Genomic DNA, 24976 nt, shown 5'->3' with positions numbered 1-24976 from the left:
CACAGGCTAGGCTGACCAACATCACTCAGCTCCACCACACGGCCAGCAGAAGACACAGGCTAGGCTGACCAACATCACTCAGCTCCACCACACGGCCAGCAGAAGACACAGGCCAGGCTGACCAACATCACTCAGCTCCATCACTGGCTTGGAGTCTCTTTCATCCTCAGGCCACAAACCAGCTACTGCCCACCGAGAGGCCAGTTAGATACACTGTCTCTACTGCCCGATTGTGTGGTCAAGTCCCTTGCAACTGCAAGTCTTTATCCTCTGAGTACAGTTCAGTGGTACCTGCGATGTTAGTCCGCTCAGATGAGGACACATCTCACGAGAGGACACATCTCACGAGAGCACACATTCTAATTTCTGGTCACTTTGTCTACTCAACTTCACCAAAATAAGGACCACTTTTGGCTGGTCCCAAGGGTAAATAATTCGTTTCTGCCCATTCATTCATCCTTTCATTTATGTGTTCTAGACCAAACAATGGCACAGCCGGAGCGAAAAAATAAAATGTGTGGGAAGGTATGCGTGTGCAAGAGAGAGAACTTTGAACTTTTGAGAGAGAGACAGAGAGAGAGACAGACAAAGAGAGAGAGAGAGAGGAGGAGAGGGAGGGAGGGAGGGAGGGAGGGAGGGAGTGTGTGTGTGTGTGTGTCTCTCTGTCTCTCGCTCACTCTCTGTGTGTGTGTGTCTCTCTCTCTCTCTCTCTCTCTCTCTCTCTCTCTCTCTCTCTCTCGTCGTCCCCCAACTCCTCCACGCCCTGTAGAATTAAAACTGACGCAGCTTGCAAATTTCTCTATCACATTCTCATTATATAGATCTGCAACAAGGAACAAGAGAGAGAGAGAGAGAGAGAGAGAGAGAGAGAGAGAGAGAGAGAGAGAGAGAGAGAGAGAGAGAGAGAGAGAGAGAGAGAGAGAGAGAGAGAGAGAGAGAGAGAGAGAGAGAGAGTTGTCGGGAGGCGAGGGCGTGGTGGTCAGGACGGTGTGTGTCTGTGTGTAGCAAGAGAGAGGGTTTGAGCGGGGAGAAGCACATTCGTAAAGAACAAAATATACCTGCGCAGTTTCAGCGGCACAGACGACGCACTGCATATTATTGATGCTGCGATCTAGATTATGACGAGTACTTGGCCTGTTTTCCTTTCACGCAACGTGTAGTGGGCTGGGATCGTCTGTCCTGCTGAAGTTACATAGGTGAGCGCCAGGCCTAAGGGCCAAGTTATACATGCGCAGAGTCAGCAGCACAGACGACGCACTGCAGATTATTGATGCCGCGATAGGGATTATGACGAGTACTTGGCCTGTTTTCTTGTCATGCAGCGTGTATAGCGGGCTGTAATAATCTGCAGTGCGTCGTCTGTGCTGCGGACTCTGCGCAGGTACATTTTGCCCTTAACTGTGCGGGCGTGGGTCTGTGCTTGTGCGTGCGTCTACTTGTGTATACATCTGCCTGCTTCCTTTTCCTCTCTTTTTTTCCCCAACAGAAATTCGAACACAATGTTGTCTTGGCTAAGAGCAGCTGTCAGGAAGAAAAATGTGGATGTCATCGATTCCGCGGACATTCCCTTTAAGCAATCCAGACGCTGTGCAAACCACAGTGATGTTTTTCCTCCTTTATTTCCTCCCCATTCTTTTTGTTTAGAATAAAATGTTGCCCTGTATTGTCAACGGGAAAGATAGGCAGTCTAACAATCGGAAGATCTGGTTTCCGCTCTCTGACATAACGTCAACATTAACAAGGCATGCAATTTCCTGAAAAATGTACAGACTATGGAAAACTTGTTTTTTTACTTTTCTGTTTTCTTCTCATCCCTTTCTTCCTGTCTCACTCAGATCTCCGTTCTTCGCTTCAAACGAAAACCAGTCCAAAACAAGAAGGGCAAAGCCCATACGACTCACATGCTTGCACTTCTGCTTTACACATTTTTTCTACCAAAATACATGTGACCTTGACCCAAGGTCAAGGTCATCCAAGGTCATGCAACACAAAGCTGTTAATTCAAGACATAGGAAGTACAATGGTGCTTATTGGCTCTTTCTACCATGAGATATGGTCACTTTTAGTGGTTCACTACCTTATTTTGGTCACATTTCATAAGGGTCAAAGTGACCTTGACCTTGATCATATGTGACCAAATGTGTCTCATGATGAAAGCATAACATGTGCCCCACATAATTTTTAAGTTTGAAACAGTTATCTTCCATAGTTCAGGGTCAAGGTCACTTCAAAATATGTATACAATCCAACTTTGAAGAGCTCCTGTGACCTTGACCTTGAAGCAAGGTAAACCAAACTGGTATCAAAAGATGGTGCTTACTTTGCCCCATATATCATATATAGGTGAGGTATTCAATCTCAAAAACTTCAGAGAAAATGGGAAAAATGTGAAAAATAGCTGTTTTTTAGACAACATTTATGGCCCCTGCGACCTTGACCTTGAAGCAAGGTCAAGATGCTATGTATGTTTTTTGGGGCCTTGTCATCATACACCATCTTGCCAAATTTGGTACTGATAGACTGAATAGTGTCCAAGAAATATTCAACGTAAAAGTTTTCCGGACGGCCGGACGGACGACTCGGGTGAGTACATAGACTCACTTTTGCTTCGCATGTGAGTCAAAAAGAACCAGTGGCCCACACCTAATAATACAGCAAGTGAGCCAGTCCAACAAATGAACCAGTAGCTCACGCCTAATACTAATAATAATTAATAAAAATAGAAATAATAATAATTGTCAGTAAGTACTGGTGTCACATGACTGATGTGAACCAGTTGATTGGCTAATGGCGATGCGCTAAAACTGTTAGCGCACTCTTGGAGTGCGCTAACTTTTCCACAGAGCGTATTCTTCCGCCCTTTGCCTTAGCGAGAGTGTACTCTCATCCTCAGAAATAATTAATGACATGTAGCTTATATTCTCCACAATACCAATGATTATGACCATAAATGTCCTGCTTCTCAATTAAAGCAGAAGTGGTTTTTTTTCTGACAGATTGCATGTGCCTGTGCCACAGTTGCCACTGATCTAAAAATAGAACCCGCTGTGTCTAATTTTTCAGTTTCGACTTGCGAAGATTCCTCTCATAATTATGCCATATCAGTGGCATGTAGCTTATTATCCACATTACCAAATGATGAGTTAGTAGGCTATACAATTCCCAGCAGCTAACAGAAAACACAAGTGTTATTCCGATAACGTAGCAGCTAGATCAGCACGTAGCAGACTACACTGAAATACGACTGCATCTGTTCAGTAAATGAATGTTTTCCGAATTATTATTTCAAGGCAAGAACAATCGGAATCGAAAACGTGTAGGGTTTAGAACGTTCTTACCATATATAAGACTTATTACCAGCCTGCCTCATGCGTGCAGACTCAGTGCAACGTGACGAGCAATTTTTGTTTTTGAAATGAGACTCAGTGCAGTGGTTCGATTGCCATAGCATAGCAGACGACATAAATCCCGCTCAGCAAATTAACATGTTGGGCAAATGTGAACGATAAAACGATGGGGATATAATACGTGTAAGGTTCAGAGCATTCTTACCGTTCATATTTAGTTCCAGACTCCCTGATGAGTGAAGATACCACACGAGAAACATGCCACATTTATTTTCAAAATGTGCTTACCGTCGACCTTGGCAAGGGGCAACACTCTGCACAGTCAATCTGTCGAAGCTCGATGAAGGTTTCGAATCGCAAATAACTAAGAGCACAGTCCTTTGTCCGAGTTTAAATGAGGTCTCGGTAATCTTGAACTTTAGCGTGTTAAATTCATAGCTCAGAATCCAGTGACATTCTTGACTTATTTTTGATACAAGTCCATGTAAGCAAGCCAAAGAACATTTGTCGTGAAATTAATTGACGGATTGAGCTCCAAACTTAAGCACAACTAATTAATTTGGTTGTTCAATCGACGAAAATGCACCGAAAATGGCGTACGTTGTCAACCATGGGACATCATTTACACGAAAGAGTTGTCTCCCTTGTTCACTCACACGGATAATTCCTTCTTTGACCCATGTAAATAAAATGCATTCGTACAGTTCATTCCGTAACTTCAAAGGGATCTAAAATGACTTGTTATGATAACAAGTGCAGGTCGTACAAATTTGGAGACTTAATTGCCTCTGAATTATGAGCTATGAATTTAACACGCTAAAGTTCAAGATAACCTGAGGTCTCTATGAAAGATCATCACTTTTTAGCTTAACGCTACACTGGAATTTACCAACAAAAATTAAAACAAGAGTTTGCGTGTGACACACTTGAGACAGCCCACACAAAAGTAGATCTGACACAAACCTGACCACACAGTTACGCCTATCCAAATGCGCGTTGCAAAATGTGCGTTTTGAATCTTCTTTTTTCTCTGGCGGTACTGACAATATCGTTATTGAAACAATCCCAGTGCACTAAGGGATTTATAGAGCAAATCTCGAAAATAATTATTGAACTCAGCGCTATGCGCTTCGTTCAATAATGAATTTTCTCGATTTGCTCTATAAATCCCTTAGTGCACTGGGATGTCTCAATAACTTAAATAATAATAATAATAATAATACTGCCACTACTACTACTAGTAATCATCATAATAATACAGCAAAATTAATGCAAATGAGAAAAATATAGAAGCCAGTCCTCAATAGCACTGTCAAGCAAAAATTAAAAGTTCCTCAATTATTACAAAGCTGACTTGGCCTTCAAACAGTGATCAAGGACGGTTGGCGGTAAACACGCTGATCCATAACAATTGCCTTTTAGGGAAGAAGTTTCTGTGAAAAGATCTTCAGAGGTGGTCGGCTTTACACAATAAACACCAGGAAGGTAATGACGGCTGTTTTAACTTTTACAGAAATGACATTTTGACTAATTAGTCTAGTATTGCGAAAGGGAAAAGGAGAACCGTCAAGCAAAAGAAATACACTGTCGGTATTTTCTTCTGTTATGAACATTCGTGTGACAGTTTCTGCATTTCACTGAGTATCTAACTCGTATTCTATTTCCACCAACGATGTACTGTAGCTGTGGGCACAAATCGCTGTTTACAGCTGCGAGTCCAAGGCAATCAGAGCAAGAGTTGGTTGACATGAGATCCCCATCGATCTACACCTCCTTCATTTGTTTCACCAACAAACCCACAGAACCAGATAATAGGTGTTGACCTTGAGTACGAAATGTCAATAAGAACAGTTACTGTGCTTATTTCAACCGCAAAACCACAGAACCAGATAACAGATTTTGACTAAAACTAAGAAATGTCAAAAAAAATACTTTCAGTGTTTCACCAGCGAATTGACAGTAGAACCAGACAATATGTGTTGACCTGCACAAAGGAATGTCAAATAACTTCTGTCATTCCAAGAGCTCGAGACTGGAAAAAAAAACTTTCAGTGTTTCACCAGCGAATTGACAGTAGAACCAGACAATATGTGTTGACCTGCACAAAGGAATGTCAAATAACTTCTGTCATTCCAAGAGCTCGAGACTGGAAAAAAAAACTTTCAGTGTTTCACCAGCGAATTGACAGTAGAACCAGACAATATGTGTTGACCTGCACAAAGGAATGTCAAATAACTTCTGTCATTCCAAGAGCTCGAGACTGTCACAGAGGCAGAAATGTCACCGAGAACATCCCGCTACTCCTTCAGCATCATCGACCGCTTGAGTGCCAAACCAATTTTGATTGATTGTCGTGTTCTGTTTAATGCAAAAAGAGCAATTCTGCACAAACCTGGTATTTTGGAACCAGAATTTGAGAAGTACATGCACTCGTTGCGACTGCGCTGCATGAGACAGAAAAACAAACAAACAAACGAACACACGAACAAAATGAAAATGGACATAGCACAACTATTGATTCCCATTGTACATTTATCGAAGCTTATCTACAGCGGCAGTACAAACCAGTATTTGCTGTGAAACTCATGACATTTTACCACGCCACAACTTTCAAAGCTTACTTAGGCCTAAAAAAAAAAAATAGGTGTGGTTACGGTAACCCGACCTACCCTATTTTTAGGGGCTGACCCTATAACTTTTTATTACATTTGTCAAAAAAAAAGAGAAAAAAAAAGAAAACGCGTGCAGAAAACGCAATGAAAGCGAAAGCGCCCGAGTCGCACACTTATTTCCCTGTCAAGTAGGTTTAATTTGTACACATTAGAAAAAAAGTTTTAAAAAAAAAAGTGATTGCCTACCTTCCTACCCTATTTTTTGGGGCTATGTTACCGTAACCACACTTTTTTTTTTTTTTGCCTTAGTATGACTTATAAATAATAAATAATGTTAGGCTATCATTGAACATGGTCTCCTGCAGAATGGCTTACAAAACCGTACGCAGGAATCGCGCGGTATGTCAATATGTGTGCCTGCCTTTTTGTTTAACCATGTCAAATGGCATTTTACATGGCCCTAATGAAAACGCTCCCATAATGCCCCCTTTGTTACATCCTTTTTACAATTTTCTTCTCGGTGTGAGGAGGAGAGTAGGGTGGAGGGTGGTACGGGCGGGAGTTGGAAGGGATCTCTTTTTCCTGAGAGTGTTGACAACATTGACAAGTGCCGTTTGCTCCATTGACTGCCACTGGTCGCGTGCATGTCTCAAATGCCCTCATGCCGGCGTGATCGATACATTTCCCAAAGGGAACATACTGAAGAGGGGGGAAAGAGGGACTGCAAATAGGAGAGAGAGAGAGAGAGAGAGAGAGAGAGAGAGAGAGAAAGAGAGAGAGAGAGAGAGAGAGAGAGAGAGAGAGAGAGAGAGAGAGAAAGAGAAAGAGAGAGAGAGAGAGATTCTCCATTGAACCTATTCATAATACTTCAGTTCTACCTTCCCCTCTCTCAGTCTCAGTCCGAGAGGACAGCACATTTCGCCCTGCAGTCCGGACTGACGATCTAACAGCGAACGACAAGAAGAAGTCTCAGTCTACCTGCCTGTCTCTCTCTCCTTCCCCCCCCCCTCTCTTTACGTTTGTCTGTCTGTCTGTCTGTCTGTCTGTCTCTCTCTCTCTCTCTCTCTCTCTCTCTCTCTCTCTCTCTCTCTCTCTCTCTTAATATGTTCAGTTTAGTGTCTTACGTCAAGACAAGACCATCACACATGGCGATCTTAGTTAAGATCGCCATGCCATCACATAAACAACATGGGGGGAAATAGTTTCTGTAAGCACAACTCCTTTAAGAAGAAGCGTAACTGGGAACTTATCAAGCATATATCGCACTGATTGATCTCTGACGAAGCGCGTGCACGGACATCATTAAAACGCCTCGAACCATTAGTATAGTAGGACCAGGACGATACACAGTTAGAATCCTCATTGACAGTATTGGTGACCGCATGACCGCTTGGCGACTCGTAAATACATCACCGCCCTGCCGCCTGGCAGTGACTGATCGGGAAGGCAGCAGATGTAAGGACACGATGGGATCATTGGCACACCTGTTAGATGTCGGATGAGAGAGAGAGAGACAGAGAGAGAGAGATAGACAGAGAGAGAGAGAGGGAGAGGGAGAGGGAGAGAGAGAGAGAGGGAGAGAGAGAGAGAGAGAGGGGGAGAGAGAGAGAGAGCGAGAGAGAGAGAGAGCGAGAGAAAGGGAGTGGGGGAGAGACAGAGAGATTGAGAGAGACAGAAACAGAAAGAGAGAGAGCCAGAGAGAGAACGAGACAGACATACAGACAGACAGAGGTTATGTTTGTGGTATCTTTCTTGGTGTTGTATGATATAACTTTCTGACTCTGATCCATCTGCATGTTAACTGGCAAGTTGGAAATAATCCGAACGGAAGAAAGCAGACAGGCAACAGAAACTGACAGGCATGAAAACTGCAACTGACAAAACAGACAGCATTCATAAAGTTCTATTCCCGTCAGATGTCGACCTGACAAAACAACACATATATGTTCCGGCCTAAACAAAACGCATTCAACCAGAGAGCTTAAAACGGATTCTACATTAAACATATCTAATTCACCCTTGCCAACCCTCAAACAGGAAAGCTGAATGTTGGGTGCGAGGCAGAAAAAACACTAGCTAAAACTAATGATGATTTCCAACAAAGAAACCCTGTGAGTCGCAGATAAGCCGTCATAAGAAGCTCTTTCAGTGCAGCCCGATGGAGAAACAGATAATGCATTTCCACAAACGACTTTTCGCCGTAGTCCATAATCTGTGTTTCCTTGCATGCAAAAAGAAGCCATGGAAAACCTGGCTGAGACACAATGCTTGCGGTTCAGGGAGGAAATTGACAGTGATGTCATACTGATTAGGGAACCGTACGGGGTTTGCTGGGTCGGGGTGGCCGGAAAGAGAGAGAGAGAGAGAGAGAGAGAGAGAGAGAGAGAGAGAGAGAGAGAGAGAGAGAGAGAGAGCGAGAGACAGGATCTAGGACCATTATGAGGTTAAGGCAATGCGTAAGAATACAAAAGACAGTCGACCAACACACATTTTAGAAGACAAAAGACAGACAGATCCGCACGCACACTCTTTCTTTCTTTCTTTCTTTCTTTCTTACACACACACACACCACCCCCTAAACACACAAACACAAAGCCAGTGGGTAACAGTAAAGACCCGCATTTAGCCTGCTGGCATTTGCAGTGATGAGGGCAGTGTAACAGAGCTGAGTGAAGCAGACACTGAGGCAATGTAAACAGACCTGTTCTACCTGCACATCTACCTGTCCACCTACAGCACTGCACATGGCCACAGGTAAACTTTACTGCACTGTACTGCACACCCACCTTCCTCTGACTAATTACCCTCGTGCACCTTTACAGGGGCTGTTTGACGCTGACCTGATCAGTGATTACAATCAAACCAGAAAATATACGACACAGCATGCTTAACAGAGTAAGGCTCGGATTCAAAGTTCAATCCAGACTTTTCACACTGTTTCAAGCAAGAAATCAACTTCAAATTTCGCGAAATTCTCCTTTCCAAACAATTATGGTGATTAAAATTCAGCGAATCAAAAACGAATCCAAGAAGTATTACTGTGGACAAACACAAGGAAGCAATATGAAGAACAGGCTACTTCAATATGGAAAAAAACTGTCAGAAACCAGGCTTCCCGTGACTAAATGAGCAAATGAGGAGATACATTACACGAAATTCCAAAGTTCCAATTTAAAATAGCTTGCACAACAACAAAGAGGTTAGGTTAGTTGGTGTACTGGTGGCAGATTTTTTTTTCTCATCTAAAAATTAGCTTGCACATGGCCACAATGCCGAACCATTGAAGTCTCCGATGAAATGACTGGCCCGAGATCTACAAAGGGACGTGGAGCAAGCACAATCAGCAGTGATCAATAGCACAATCAGCAGTGATCAATGGTGCTGACCCGGCAACAAATTGCAGCATCTATTGCTTGAACTACTTGCCCATTTAGCCTTTTTTCTCTCTCCCACACACCCATTTGCCCTGTTCCTGGCAGAGAGATGAAAGAGGGGAGACATAGTATAGGAAGAAAGGATAAAAGGAAAAAGAAAATTGTGTACGGGAACTCTTCCTACAGCGCACAAAATTCACCTGGTCAGAAGAGATGCCCCGTCCTTCGTGTTTCTAGCTGGCACTTAGAAAGAGAACGGATACTTGCTATTGTTCTACTGGCATTATGCTTGTAACAACTTTGAGAGGACGATGCAGTTATTTGAGCGCGCGAACGTGTTTGTGCATAATGTCTGCCTGTGTATTTGTTTCTGTCTATGTGTTTGTTCCTGTGGATATTACGCTCCTTTTCACGTTACTTGTATATTTTCCAAACTCATCGTCCTTTTCACAAACCTCAACATATACAAAATATGTACTTTACGACCTTGTGATCGACTCTGAACACAGAAAAGCAAGTAACAACAACCTCAGGCCACAAGGTTATATGAAACCTTGCACCTAAGTGTACCTAAGTGTACCTAAGTGTACACTCAGGCTAATGACACCTTCCATCATTTTAAGGTCACACCATGACTGAAAAACATCAGTTGCTCTTTATCTCAATAGCAACCTTGCGTGACAGATTCCTCAAATACCTGACATCAAACGATTGGAGATGGAACGATGGTTTTCAAAATCACCAGAACTTACTCCAAGCAAGGTTCAACGCCCTTTGTCAAGATACTGATAGGTATTGATTTTCTTAACCCTCCCCTTGAGCCACAGAACCCACTTATCTTGCGAGGTACGTCTTTCTAAAGTCCCGTGTGGCTAATCTGTAATCTATGTGTCTGAAAGTCCGTTGGTCCGTTTGTGTGTGCCCTTCCTTGTGTGGGCTGAATGTAGCTGGTGTGTCTGTGGGTGTGTGTGTGTGTGTGTGTGTGTGTGTGTGTGTGTGTGTGTGTGTGTGTGCTTCTCTCTCTCACTGTCCTGTCAGTCTATAAATGCCGTATATCTTCTACAGCTGCATGTATCCCCCTGTAGTTGTGCATACAACCTCTATCCTTGTGTATTAAAGATCAGCAACCAACCAACCAATCTCTCTCTCTCTCTCTCTCTCTCTCTCTCTCTCTCTCTCTCTCTCTCTCTCTCTCTCTCTCTCCCGGTATACATTTAAGTGATTTTATGCATTCAGGCATCGACAGCAACTGCTAGGCTAAAATGAATGTGTGTAAATGATTTCCGATCGATATGTTTCAACCCTTAGCACTGTATATGCACTTGTTCTTACTTGTCTCTGAGAGAGTATACATTGAAATGGAAACTCTACTCCCCCCTTGTACAAACACTACAGTGTGGTTTACAATAAAAATTCTGAGTTCTGAGTTCTGAGTTCTCTCTCTCTCTCTCTCTCTCTCTCTCTCTCTCTCTCTCTCTCTCTCTCTCTCTCTCTCTCTCCCTCTGGGCGATGGTTTGTTGGAGAAAAGCTCTCTCTGCTGTAAGTCCAAATGCTGCATTTGTTCGAAAGCTTTATCCCCCTGTCACTTTTTCTTCTTTGAACATATAACTTTTCCCCTTTCAACGTGCTGCGCATGGTTGCCCTCCAATGTAGAACTTCTTCGAACGAAGGCTACTGCACGCCAGCCCAAATTATCGCACAAAAGATTATACCTCTGCACTGCTTCGCTGAATAATAACAGTATTTCAATTTTCAGTGAGCAGAAGAGAAGAGGTGGAACCAGCTGAGTGAAGTTGGAGGAGACGGACGACATAATGCGCACGAAGGACAAAGCAGTACCACTACCCCCCCTCCCCCCCCCCCCCCCCCCCTCCACCCCATAGGCTTGGAGCATAAAAAAGAGCGGAGCGACAGAGTATTTTCAAGACACACAGATCATACAATCTGATTCATGCAGAACTGAATGTTCCCAGCTCGGATAGACACGAAAATCCAGTCCACTTCAGCACAGGAAAGCACAAATGCCCCTCTGAAAGAACAGAGGTGACACAGAGCGGCAATCTGATAGAAAGCGACAGGAGCGATACACTCATCACGTAAAACGCCTGGATGGGTTCCAGACATATACGCCGTTTGACACGCAGAAAGATCTGCGTCTGCTTTAGGCTCTTGTGGATAAGACAAGAGTGAGATACAGTTAAACTCTTTATCTTTATGACGGCCAATTAAAGGAAAGCTTTAACTGGAGAGCTTGTCACGTCTTTCCCTCTATTCTCTTCAAACAACCTGTTATTACATCGTCCATGGACCGTACATGTTCAAATGTTTTTGTTAATCAAGACGAGAAAATGAACAACTGAGCCTTCCGGACTCTACTTTCGGACCAATGTTTCCCAAGATATGCAGCAAAGGCCTCACAACAGAGAGAACGTTGTATTGCTCTAGTGCTGATATATATATATACAGGGTGGGCCATAAAAAGTGTCCACATTTAATTTGTTAATATTTTTCCTGAAAAGTGATATTTTCTTTTCTGTTTCAGATAGAATTTGAGACAAGCATCTTAGAATTCTTTTAAAGCCTGAATGGATCGCATTCCAGTACAGGAAAGGACCAAAATCGTTGAACTTTACTTTGCTACCAATTCTGTGGTTCTCGCCCAGCGCGCTTTTTGGAGAGAGTTCCCTGGCACACACTGCCCATGTGCGAGAACTGTGAAGCGCCTCGTGGATAAATTCAGGAACACTGGTAGTCTCGCAGATAACAATAAAGGACATAGTGGTCGACCATTTTCTGCTAAAAGTCCAGCTAACATTGAAGCAGTAAGGGACCGTTTGCAGGAATCCCCACGAAAATCAACAAGGCGGCTGTCACAGGAAGTCGGTATCTCGAGGACATCTGTACGAAGGATCATACACAAAGACTTAGGATTGTTTCGGTACAAGATACAAATTCTCCAACAACAAACTGATGCAAACAAAAGAGAAAGGTTAGAATTCAGTCAACGAATTTTTGAAAGAATTGAAAACAACCCAGGAGTTCTCGACCTCATTTTCTTCAGCGATGAAGCCCATTTTCATTTGAGTGGACATGTCAACAAACAAAACATGAGATTTTGGGCACCTAATCAGCCCCATGAACACATCCAGCCACCACTGCGAGACTACCAGTGTTCCTGAATTTATCCAAGAGGCGCTTCACAGTTCTCGCACATGGACAGTGTGTGCCAGGGAACTCTCTCCAAAAAGCGCGCTGGGCGAGAACCGCAGAATTGGTAGCAAAGTAAAGTTCAACGATTTTGGTCCTTTCCTGTACTGGAATGCGATCCATTCAGGCTTTAAAAGAATTCTAAGATGCTTGTCTCAAATTCTATCTGAAACAGAAAAGAAAATATCACTTTACAGGAAAAATATTAACAAATTAAATGTGGACACTTTTTATGGCCCACCCTGTACATAACATCGCCAGTGTTGGTTTCAGAGCATTTGTGCGAGAAGTTACTGGAAAGCTGAGAGAACAAGATAGTCTCCCCACAATCAGGTATCTGACTCACTGCGAAGTTGCACCAAAAAAACAAGAACAATGCTTTCTTCGACAAAAGTTAAAATTGGACATTGGACTGCGTTCGTCGTGGCTGTTTTGAAAGTGACCCAAGAATAAAATTAATCTAACGACCTTTATTAGTTATTGACAAAACAATAATTTGTTATTGACAAAACAATAATTTATAATTTGTTATTGACAAAACAATAATTTGTTATTGACAAAACAATAATTTGTTATTGACAAAACAAACCCTTTCTTGTTTTTTTTATTCTGAATTTTGGAACGTTGGCAGTCTCTTTGTTTTGGATTTAATCTAACGACCTCAAAGCAGGAACTCAGGATGACTAATTCTCCTCAATCAGGTCCTAATTAGGGTTCATCTAATTTGCACACAACTTCCTTCATTTTGCGGTGGTAGTTAATTCTGCCACCTTTCATTACCAACACTTCATGCCCCGAGTGTTAATCAAGCCCATGAAGGCAAACCGTTCAAATCAGGTTGGTTGTGGGGACTTAGAGGGGTTGAGGAGTTGAGCAAACAGTTTCGGGAATGGAAGACGGACGCATTCCGCTGGGGGAGACAGCTATAATTGGGTAAGTGTTAAGTCCAACATAAACAGTAACGGAAACCGTAAAACGATGCCTTGTCTATTGTCAGCACTGCCTCTACTGTTACAGTGCGTACTCTCCTAGTGCTGTCCACCAAAACAAACATTTAAAATCTCTCTCTCTCTGTCTCTCTCTCTCACTCACATTCTCTCTCTCTACCCAAACTCTCTCTCTCTCACACACACACACACACACACTCTCTCTCTCCCCAAACTATCTCCCTCACACGCACGAACACACACACGAACACACAGACAAACATACACACACTGCAATCCTAACAATGACCCTCACAAGCACGAACACACAGACAAACACCCACACGAACACACAGACAAACACCCACACGAACACACAGACAAACACTCACACGAACACACAGACAAACACACACACACGAACACACAGACAAACACCCACACGAACACACAGACAAACACCCACACGAACACACAGACAAACACACACACACGAACACACAGACAAACACACACTGCAATCCCAACAATGACTACTCACGTCGATCTCATGACTGTCGATCTGTACACAGAAGGGATGTCCCGCCTCCTGCACCGCCTGTATCCGGCACTCTCCCAGCGGTATCACTCCCTGGTGGTGTCAAATAATGCAACATATCGTTTCAATTCATTTTCTGTAACAAGTGGGTATCAAACAAGTGGGTATCATAAACATCGTACACAAAAAAAGAAACATAGCATGTCTTTAATGGTTTGAGTATAGCAACAGCTCATACATGTCATACACCTATTTTTAATAAAATCATAGGACACTCTTGAAATTGACTTCTGAAGTTCGATCTGCGAAGAAGAACAAGAGATGAAGGAAAAATAAGAGTAAGGACGTTGCTACCGGTACCCTGGGTGGCAATGAAAGTAACAGAAAACAGAATATTTTTTCAAATGAAAAATGCAACTGTTAGTGGTTTCTTTCTTTATTTGGTGTTTAACGTCGTTTTTAACCGTTCAAGGTTATATCGCGACGGGGAAAGGGGGGGGGGGGATGGGATAGAGCCACTTGTTAATTGTTTCTTGTTCACAAAAGCACTAATCAAAAAATTGCTCCAGGGGCTTGCAACGTGGGAGAATGCAAGTTCAATCAATCAATCAATATGAAGCTTATATAGCGCGTATTCCGTGGGTACAGTTCTAAGCGCTTGAAGTTTCCAGTACAAAGGACTTTACATTTCTTACATACTGCTTGACTAAAATCTTTACAAACATTGACTATATTCTATACAAGAAACACTTAACAAGGGTAAAAGAAGAAACAGAATCCGTTAGTCGCCTCTTACGACATGCTGGGGAGCATCGGGTAAATTCTTTCCCCTAACCCGCGGGGGGTCTGTTAGTGGTAAATGAAACGGAATGGTATTAAATTGACACTGTTACAGTTTCATGCACAGCTTTATCCAGAGTTTGTACCACGATACACTGTACATACTTGGTGCTTAACTTTCAGTGACCTCTCCAGCACATCCGGGGTAACTTTTTTCACAAGTCTGTAAAGGTCAAAGTTGATGAAGTAGTCATACCAGAGATTGGTCACACATATAATATGGCACTCATGCAGCGATCTGTGTTCGTGTTGGAAAAATGGCCAAGTCATCAGTTTGGCTTTGACTGGTCCCAAGTAGCAGTGAAACACGGTGTTACAAAAATCAAATCCAACAAATATTTAGACAGTATAAGAAGGCCTTTATCCAGAAAAAAAATACAATAAAAACCTCAGTAGCACAGTTGTCATTTTTCAGGGAGATTCAAGCACACAGTCTTTCCGTTTCTTCATCTGGATGAGTATCAATGGCACTTATAAGGAAAAGATCAATATGCAAGGTCACTTTCAAGACCTGTTAAGTACCTATTAAATCTTAAACTATCGTGGGTGAATCATCATCAGTAGTCATGGGACACTGTTCACAAATACAACTGCCGCTGTATATATTAAAAACACATTCCTATCATTCTACGAACTACACAGAAACATGACAAGCACACAGTGGAAGTGCCGAACACCCCTTTTTAGACCTCCACATTTTTGAGAAAAGAAGGTCTTAAAAGTGAAATGGGGGCAAATGTATACTATAGAGGTTTTGAGCAATACTGGTGAAAACACACAAATGATATATATCACTTAGTGTCTGAAGGGCATACTTGATTTTTTTTCTTCAAGAAAAACAGGTACTTGTGACACATGAAAATACTGTGGTAATTTCAACACAGGTGAGGTATTGACAGTTTGTTTGAGTGTTCCACCAGGAAGCAGAAACCTCGGACAACATGTGAAGACTTTTCACAGTACATGTTGTCAAACGAAGATCTCTACAGCAGTCCCTGCAATGTACGGCCCCCGGCGTGAGCGGACACCTGACATGTACGGACACATTTGCTCGGCACGGAGTGTTTTCCTTCTATATTTGCCCCCCCTTAAACGGACACCTGCAAAACGTGGACGCGGACACTCATTTTCGGTCCCAACAGCAGGTCATACCTCCAATGTACGGACAGACCATCGTCAAATTTTCACCACAACAAAATCGATAACAGAGTAGTCCGGCTCTTGGTACAAAGATCACAGCCGCAATGGCGTGACGACAGTCACTGGTAACTTGAGTGCACCTGTACCCATCAGGAGGGGGGGTAGTTTTGGTCAGGAGTGGAGTACATGCGAAGATGCCAACATGAAACTGCACTGTGCTCTTTATTCTTGTCTGTTGGACGTAAACAACAGAAACCACAGTCGATGAAGGTCCTGAGCGAAAGAGAGTGAAAAACCGGCCACAGTTCTCAGCATCGTGTGTCTGTGTGTAACCTCTTTCATTGACAAGATACTCTTGTTTCCCCTCAGCCTTGACCAGTGAGTCGGTTGCCTAATCTGTGAACCCTTCAGTTGTCTTGCTTTGTCAAAAGTTACGACACAGTCAACTGGTTTTGCTCTGAGTGAACAGTTGGAGCTGACCTCTCTGGCCACAGCCCCAAACAGTACATGGCTGGAGGGAGTGAGAGAGAAAGGGGGGGTGGGGGTGGGGGGTGGAGGGGTAGCTGGCTAAACTACTCTGTGGGGTGTCCGGTGTCACTGCATGTCAGCAGGAAGAGCATTGGAGAGAAATAGAGAGGTGTACTCTTCCACACAATTTCCAAGCATCAGTTGTCACGGCTTGGGGTAGGCATTAGTGAGGGAGAGTGGGAGCTGTGTTATGTACAGTGTATTTCCGACTGAAGAGTGAAAAGTCACTGCCATGCCACAAGATGAAAATAAATTACATGATTATGACATGCAGCTCTATCTGCTGCTATTTATTCAAACTGGGTTTCAAGCTTATTCTTGCAAAGCATCTGCACACGCTCCTCTGTGCTGTGTTTGTGTGGCTGCTTTGTATGTCAGTGCATGGTGAGTGTGTTCACTGCCTTGAGGATTTATTTTATCTCTTCTTTTCAACACTTTTCATACAAATCATTTTTACAGAACGTTTAAAGAAGTATTAGGAGTTTATTGTTTAGTAGCCACAAGAAGTGATTAGCATAGACTCAATCCTGTTGTTTGTGTGTCTCTGTGTGAGTGTATGGGGGAGGGGGTGGTGTGGTCACCCCTCCCATGACCGGACACCTGCAATGTACGGACAGTTTTGCTATGGCCCAAGGGTGTCCGTTCATGAGAGGGACTGCTGTACACTATAAGGAGATTTTATCGAGCTGAAAATGCACTTCAGCAGAACTCAGCCTCTAAGGAGAACCTAGGACGGCAAAGGTTACGGGCACTAACATTTAAAGGAACAGGTTCAAGGGTAAGCTAGATCACTTACAAGGCATTTTTTCTTTCTTGTGCAATTCATCCCAGCTAGGTGAAACTGCAGTTTGCAGGTGAAAGCAGAGGCATTCACAACTAAAATTCTTTCAATTTCTGAACAAACCATATCCCAATCATATCAAGCAGTCCCCTTTCCCAATGCCCTTACAACAACGCTCTAGACAGTTAACAACACAGTTGAAGTCAGTGAAGTGGATCTATAAACACGAAGAGTTTACTGGATCATGCTTCACTGATTTAATGGACACAAATTATCCACACCTTTTATCATCAAACTGCACAGCTCAACATCGTTTATGGCAAGTTGACACATTGCGAGCGGAGTCATTGGTAACAACACAGCTCATGATGGATATCATTTTCTTCAGATTAGACACTAAGTTGGACATACATGTATTTAAGAAATTCTGAATTGGTAATAGTGTGAAATACACTGAAAATGCATAAAATAAAATGTGAGAGGGACACGAGATACAAGTTTTCTGTATGAAAACACTGGTGTATGATTCAATGTACAAGTATCACATGGCTAAGATTGTTTACAAACATTTCCAAAGCTTTTCATGTGGGGTAATAAATAAAACAGTGCAGATACTGCTGCGATCAGAATGACGCGAATGTCACACTACTGTAACTGATTTGATGACATGCATGACAACACATACCCAAATGAATGCACTAAAAAATCAAATTTCACATGTATGAATACAATTACCTTTGGGTGAATGTTGAAGAATTCTCGCTTTTCATACTCCTTTTTCTCATTCTCAGCATAGTACATCAGAAAGCCATCTTTCACCAGGAAAAATCTAAACAGAAAGCAGAAAAGCAAAATTAACACACTGTTCTTTTATTTCTATAATTTCTATACCTATGCACACCTATGCAGTATGTGTCATGTGAAAAGTACCACATTGACACAGAGCGGCACACGCCTTCTCATGAAAAAAGTTCGGCTCACCATCGCAGATCTGGTGAGGGTTTTAGATGGGACAAAACATGTATACGTACCAAAAATGAACACCCTGGCTGCTTACTGTAGTGTGTTGAATTTTTTTATATAAATTAATTTCTGGAAAAAAACTGAAAATTGTGGCTATTAGTATTACAAAACTTATGCACCAAAAACTTCCCACTGTGCACAGACAACACCCAAGCTATTAATTTTTGGTATGTGACCAAGTGGAGGGATCGTCTTATCCCATGCTATGTAAAAGCCTGGCCAGATCCAAGACGTTGAGCCGAACTGTTTACTTTGGAAGGAGCGTGCCTTGAAAGTCAAAAACAAGCAGTTTTAGTACTCCCACCGTAGATTTCCATTGACATGTTTAAGAACGAATAAGAATAAGAATACTTTATTATCTCATAGAGAAATTTAGGCGTGGTACATAACAATAATACAAACAGGACATTGTTTTTACATAAGACATAATGCAATAAAATGTAGAAGCGATAATCTGAAAAAAATCTGTTCGCGTGAACACATGTAGCACTATATAACAGGGCAGGTTATAAACACACCTCCCACATACCTTTCTGGCCATTCCTTGCATTGTGCTTACGCATTCAGTCATGAACACATTCATATCGATCATGTCTCACTTACACATCGCACACATGGACATTCTTATACGCTCAACTTACCCATTCACACATTCGACCACGCTCCACTTACACATTCTTATACGCTCCACTTACACATTCACACATGGGCATTCTTATATGCTCCACTTACACATTCCCACATGGACATTCGACTACGCCCACTTACACATTCCCACATGGGCATCTTTAAAGCACTGCGCTTACATATTCTCGCACACCTACGCGTATAACGGACTATGGCTAAACATGGTGAGGGTCCATTGCGCTCGCCAATTGAAGAAGCCGTTGTTCAGCTGACCGTAACAGTAGCTGGCTATGAATGGCGTCTCAGCGTTTTAGAAAGTGGTGTTTCACCGTTTGCCTTTACCTGAGCATGTGTGTTTGCATGTATGCTATACTGCTTGTTTATACAATGATCAGTTCAAGATTGATGAATATATATATATATATATGTGGTTCCATTTTTGGGGGGGTAATATTGTATGCTGAATCAAAGTCTCATAAAATTATTCTCTGAAGAAGTACCTTTATATTGACTTTTCACATTACATAAATTTTGACCCAAAACATGTTACATACCCATTTTATTTGAACCAGAAATCGCATGTGTGTGTGTTTGATGTGTGAAAATCTCATAACAAGTACATTTGTCCCCACTAGTGAATATAATTATTATATATCCGCTATTTCAATGCCCCTCCCCTTCCCCCCTACCACTACCTATACCAACCACCCATACAATTGAACAAAGACAACTCAAACTTCAAAGCCTTAAAGTGACCCCGACCCAGTCTGAACAGGATAGTATGACACTGTATGTCCTTCCCATGAAACTAACCATATCAAGTGTTATATCAACTTATATCAACAGTTTCCTGTGGCACCCTGGAGGAAGCAACCTGGGGTATAACAAAGGGGAGGAGGGGGGGGGGGTCAGAGGGGGAGGGGAGGCGAGGGATTTAGGTTAGATGAATAGAACTTGAAGGAAGACTCCACTGACCAGGAAATCACTCACACACATACATTCTACCCCTAATTTTGGAACTAAAACTAATGTAAAAGACAGAAAAAGGCTTAAAAGATCATTCTAAACCAAACAAAAACACAATAAAATAAATAATACAGAAAACAGTCCTCATGCAAACAGGAAAAATCTCAACCTATTTTAATTTTTTGGAAAGAAAGACCGGATCTAGTCATGCATTCTCTAAAAACGAATCAATACTTTCATTATAAATTGATATGAACTTCCTGATCCTAGAACAATGCATGGCAGAATTCAATGCAAACTTTCATGGCCTGAATACATTCACCACAGAACAAAAACTGAACCGTTATGGTTTGTCCTTTCTAATAATATATTAAAATTGTTATTGTGCGTGTATTATGCAGCAACTCTGACTCAAAGAGAATAATTACACAGCTGCATAACTCAATAAAGTCTGCCATAGAGGGACCTTAAGCTGCCATCAATTCAAAGGATGAAAAAGGACAATAAAACTTATTCTTTCTACACACAACTGGATAATGTCACCTAGATATTGTACAGTGGAACCCCCCTTTTAAGACCCCCCAACAGTGTTGTTGCCAGCCTAAAAAGACAATAGGTCATTTGGACCTCCCTAAAAAAAAACAATGGGTCCAAATGTCCTGGCTTAAAAAAGCAATAGGTCCAAATGGTACCGCCATACCTTTGATACATGTATGCAATGCAAAATAACTTACAGTCCGGAGTTAAACCTATCTTTTTACGCAAAAATGACAATAAAGCCATTGAACAATGATAACACTTTATCATCTGATTCTCACAGAAATTAGTGTATGGCGCTCATTTGCTGATTTTTGGCAGTACACATTAAATGTAATATAAACTTAAACAAAAACTTAATAATATGAAGTTAACATTGCTAGACTTACAACATTATTTCAAATGTAATTTCAAATGTAAGTGACTAGAAATAAGAGTTACCATGTCGTAGTATTATATTGATGAACTTTCCGCGGTTTGCGCCGTTTTCGGTAAATAGGTACACCGGCTGGATCGGGTATTTCCGTAAACGCAGCCTCGAGTGTCAATGACGACAAACATGGACTCGGCACCGAGTGCATTTTCACTCGTAGCGAACATGAGCATTTCGATCGGGTTTGTTTTCCGACATTGCAACTCCCATTCCATTCATTGCAGACCTTGTCCGCCTTGTACGAACATGTATCGGTCAGTTGACAACCAAAACGTAAAAACTATCGGTCCATCGACCGGACAAGGCTAGGTCCAATGCGTCAAATCAGAAAGGAATGCATCAGAGACCGAAGACCAAGGCCTGCAGGCAACAACACTGACCCAATATAAGACTTCCTCTCTTTTAGGTCCTGTTTTTTTCCACATTTTCTGTTCATAACCTCTGTACATTTTTAGACTCCCTCCTCTTTAAGACCTGATTTTTCTCACATTTTTGAAGGTCTTAAAAGAGAGTTCCACTTTAATAGAAAAATGTCAATGATACAATGTCACATCAAAATCTTACCACATTATTTTAAATAATGTCCAGAGATAAAGTTTTAAGCTACTTCAATGTATTAGCACAAGAACTGATTATGGACTACGACTGGTCATGAGATTAATAGTACTCAACAACCACAACAAAACCCTGGATAAAGACATGGTTATACTTATAGTGGTTGGTACAACACAGAGACACACACACACACAACTGTATCTCCAGACACAGACAGGCAGACAGACATACACACATCTGCTCAAACACCAGCCAGCTAGTTTGAGTGAGGTTAAGCTGGGTTGAGTCTCAACCTTTTCCAGACCCTTGAACAAACAGCTCAGTGTTCGAAGCTTTGTGAAAAAAAAGACCCCCAAACAACCTCCTCCCCAATGGGCAGGAGGCTTACCTGGGTCAAAGCTACCTGTGAAAAAGAGAACTAAGCAAATTAGAGCAGGTGCGCCCCTGTGTTATCCAGGTGTAATTTTGGTAGTTCTTCCCTGTGCATCTTAAATATCTGTGATCTTAATATACTGCTGAGTTCATAAACTGACTACTGCTAACAGGAACCAGGAAATTTGACTTGGAAGGGTGGGGAAGGAGGTATGGTTGTAGAAGGAGGTATGCATTGCATGGTTACAGACGGAGGTATGGTTGTAGAAGGAGGTATGCATTGCATGGTTACAGATGGAGGTATTGTAGAAGGGAGACAGAAAAAAGGGGGTTGGTGGGGGGATAAGAATGAGGGTATACATGTATGACTATGAGAGAGATGGTGTGTACGCAGGGGCGTGACTGTGTGTATATACATGTGCGTGTATGTGTACGTGCTGGTGCGCATGCGCATGTGTGGATGTTTAACCTGAACATTGCATGTTCAATCAGCTCAAAATGAGCACATCTGCATCCTTACTTTCATGTTAGAACTGCCCCCAAGCTTTGTTTCACTAATGCACTGACCAACGAATAAGTACAAGCTTCACACTGATGACTGATGAGGGGAAGGGCCATCCCTCTGCAACAGTGGTAGGGGATAACCATGCAGCTTGGAGACGGTACATCACCACATGCATGTACAGTGGCATAAGTATATATAATCGCAAACTAATAATTATGCAGACATAAAACGTCTTTCAAGTGGTCAACATGACTGAACATCTTTTAAGTAGGCCTCACTGGAAAGTTTGTTGTTGTTTACATGGACTGTGGAGGCTCTGACAAGTGCCCAGCAACTAGGTGCACGTAGTGTAAAAAGCAAGTAATTAATACTCCACACTGTCGCGCAAAATACTAATTCTTCCATGCCACGAGTAAAATGAGTCCTCACCTTTTCGCCCACTTGCTGGACTGGTGACCGAAGGGCTTTTTCTGCAGTATTCCATGGATCTGAATCCTCGATGCCCAGTCTCTGGGTGGCGGGTTTCTTGCTATTTCAGGCATGGCGCTCATATCAAGTCCAACTCGACACTGACTGAACCCGAATCACAGCCAACACTCGCCGCTCTCACATTGGTCCTCAATCGTATTCAACAAGACATGAAGGGCCGGATAAGAGCTACATTTCAACGTCCTCTTTGTGGCACAATGGCAATGAGTGGACCGTAAATTCCCGAACACTTTTTAGGTGCTTTACACTTCCCCGTCTATTCTCAGTGCAGTGTCAACCTCACTGCTAGCCACAGCGGGCGATAAGAGTTACTTCCCCTTTTACCTTCTGAGGTGGGCGTGGCCACTAGTGTCTGTTTTCACTGACGCACTGTGGATAACGCACTGCCGCTGTTGTTTCTGTCTTTGATCTACATACTACTGTCTACAAAACAGAAGAAAAGCAACAGATTTTGTCTGTTTAACATCAAGGAACTTCACAACTAAAAGAAGACTGAGATCACGACTACAATCGCTGAAATATTGTTCAGAGCCTAGGTTTCCAAAGGTCTGATATGCAAGTTTAGACCACGGAGCTCAGCCTATGGTTCAGACATACCGCGCGGCAGTGGGGTTTGCCATGACTAGTAAAGGTCAAAGTTAGGACGTAAACAGACCCACCTCGTGTTTACAACAAGGAAGCAAGGCAAAAGGCGCTATCGAGTTGCCGTCAGTAAATGTGGAGCAGCCGTCAGGTTCGAGTGATCTGACTCTCTGAACAAGGAAGAGCTGGTATTGTCTGTCCTGATTGCTATCATTCATATCAGTCTCACTGAGTTCCATCTGGATAGGTAGCCTACCTGAAGTTTGTGTACTTTGTGCTGCTCTTGTTCGCGGTTGAAAGACTGAGGCCAAACAGAGTGTGTCAGTGTGTTCAGCTTGTGTGTGTGTGTGTGTTTGTGTGTGTGTGTGTGTGTGTTGTGTGTGTGTGTTCAGTTTGTGTGTGTGTGTGAGTGTGTTTGTGTGTGTGTGTGTTTGTGTGTGTGTGTGTTTGTGTTTGTGTGTGTGTGTGTGTGTGTGAGAGAGAGCGGAGAGAGAGAGAGAGAGATTGAACTTTATTGTACAATTTAAAAAGTATTTGTTAATCTATTCTTAAGTAGAGAGACAGAGACAGAGACAGACAGACAGACAGACAGATACAGAGAGAATGTAGTGCATGTGTGTGTGTGTGCACCGACAGTTTTTCGGTCGTCAGTTCACATGTCAGTCTGGCTCTATGGATTCTACCTATCTTCCAAGAACACTTCATCAAGACTGACAAACACCAAACTTGCACTTTGGGTCACTGACCCTACTAAAGCTTCTCTTCCGTGTAAAGAATCACGGTTGAGGGTCAGTGTTGCTGGCAACAACATGGATTCCTTGTTCGCGAAAAGTTCGCGAGTGAACTGTCAAGCGTGATAATTACATACGTTGTTTCTGTGGACTTACAGCGTACTGCAAGTTTTTTCGTGCCTTTATTTTGTAATAGGGGTCTATGATATACGATATGCACATCTTTTGAAAACTGCTTTTTGCTGTGCGGTTAACTTACATACAGGTCGGTGTCATGTTGAGTACCTTCTGTGTGTTTGTTTGTTTGTTTGTGATAACAGTGCATCGTGCAGCAAAGTCACCTTGTTTTTCGAATCGAAAATCGTTCAATCGCACAACAGTGTACTTTGAAATGAGCACATAAAACTTTTGCCCCCCCCCCCACACACACACACATACACACACACACACACACACACATACACACACACACACACACACAAGTCGACTATTATAGTTTCGCCCCCTCACCTTCTGATCAACACGTTGATCGAATCGGTGTCTTGACGATAGCCCTAGCGGCATCAACAGTCGGCGGCGGGCCGAGTGCGAGGGGGACGGGCGTGGGGAGGGGGGGGGGTGGGGGTGTAGAGGGGGATGGGGGGGGGGGGTTGGTTGTATGACAACAATCCCTCCGCTCATCGCATTGTCCTGCTCTTGGCTTTCCCGGGACTGGTGGCGCGGCGAGAACACACACACACACAGACACACACGAGACCTTGCCGGCTCTCTTTATCTTCAAACACACAGACAGACAGACACAGAAGGGACCCACAGGCTTTCTCAGTTTATCATCAAACATCAGCTGTGAGGATGCTGACGGC

General features: G+C 42.7%; 1 protein-coding gene across 4 annotated transcripts in view; it reads right to left on the bottom strand.

The window, feature by feature from the left end:
- Positions 1-23648, bottom strand: part of LOC138953759 (pleckstrin homology domain-containing family D member 1-like) — a 50946-nt gene extending 27298 nt beyond the window's left edge. The window contains exons 1-3 of one of the 4 annotated variants that reach the window (XM_070325659.1): positions 22741-23648; positions 18029-18122; positions 14008-14097 (exon numbers count right to left, since the gene is read on the bottom strand). In XM_070325659.1, the coding sequence (XP_070181760.1) occupies positions 14008-14097; positions 18029-18122; positions 22741-22862 (306 nt within the window). In that variant the 5' untranslated portion in view covers positions 22863-23648. The remainder of the gene's footprint in view (positions 1-14007; positions 14098-18028; positions 18123-22740) is intronic. The other 3 variants (XM_070325661.1, XM_070325660.1, XM_070325658.1) reach the window with 3 other exon arrangements.
- Between the last annotated feature and the right edge of the window lie 1328 nt (positions 23649-24976).

Source organism: Littorina saxatilis, linkage group LG17, assembly GCF_037325665.1.
Source record: "Littorina saxatilis isolate snail1 linkage group LG17, US_GU_Lsax_2.0, whole genome shotgun sequence".
NCBI classification, from domain to species: domain Eukaryota; kingdom Metazoa; phylum Mollusca; class Gastropoda; order Littorinimorpha; family Littorinidae; genus Littorina; species Littorina saxatilis.
The sequence above is the reverse complement of the archived record's forward strand: the minus strand, read 5'-3'. Positions and strand labels throughout refer to the sequence as shown.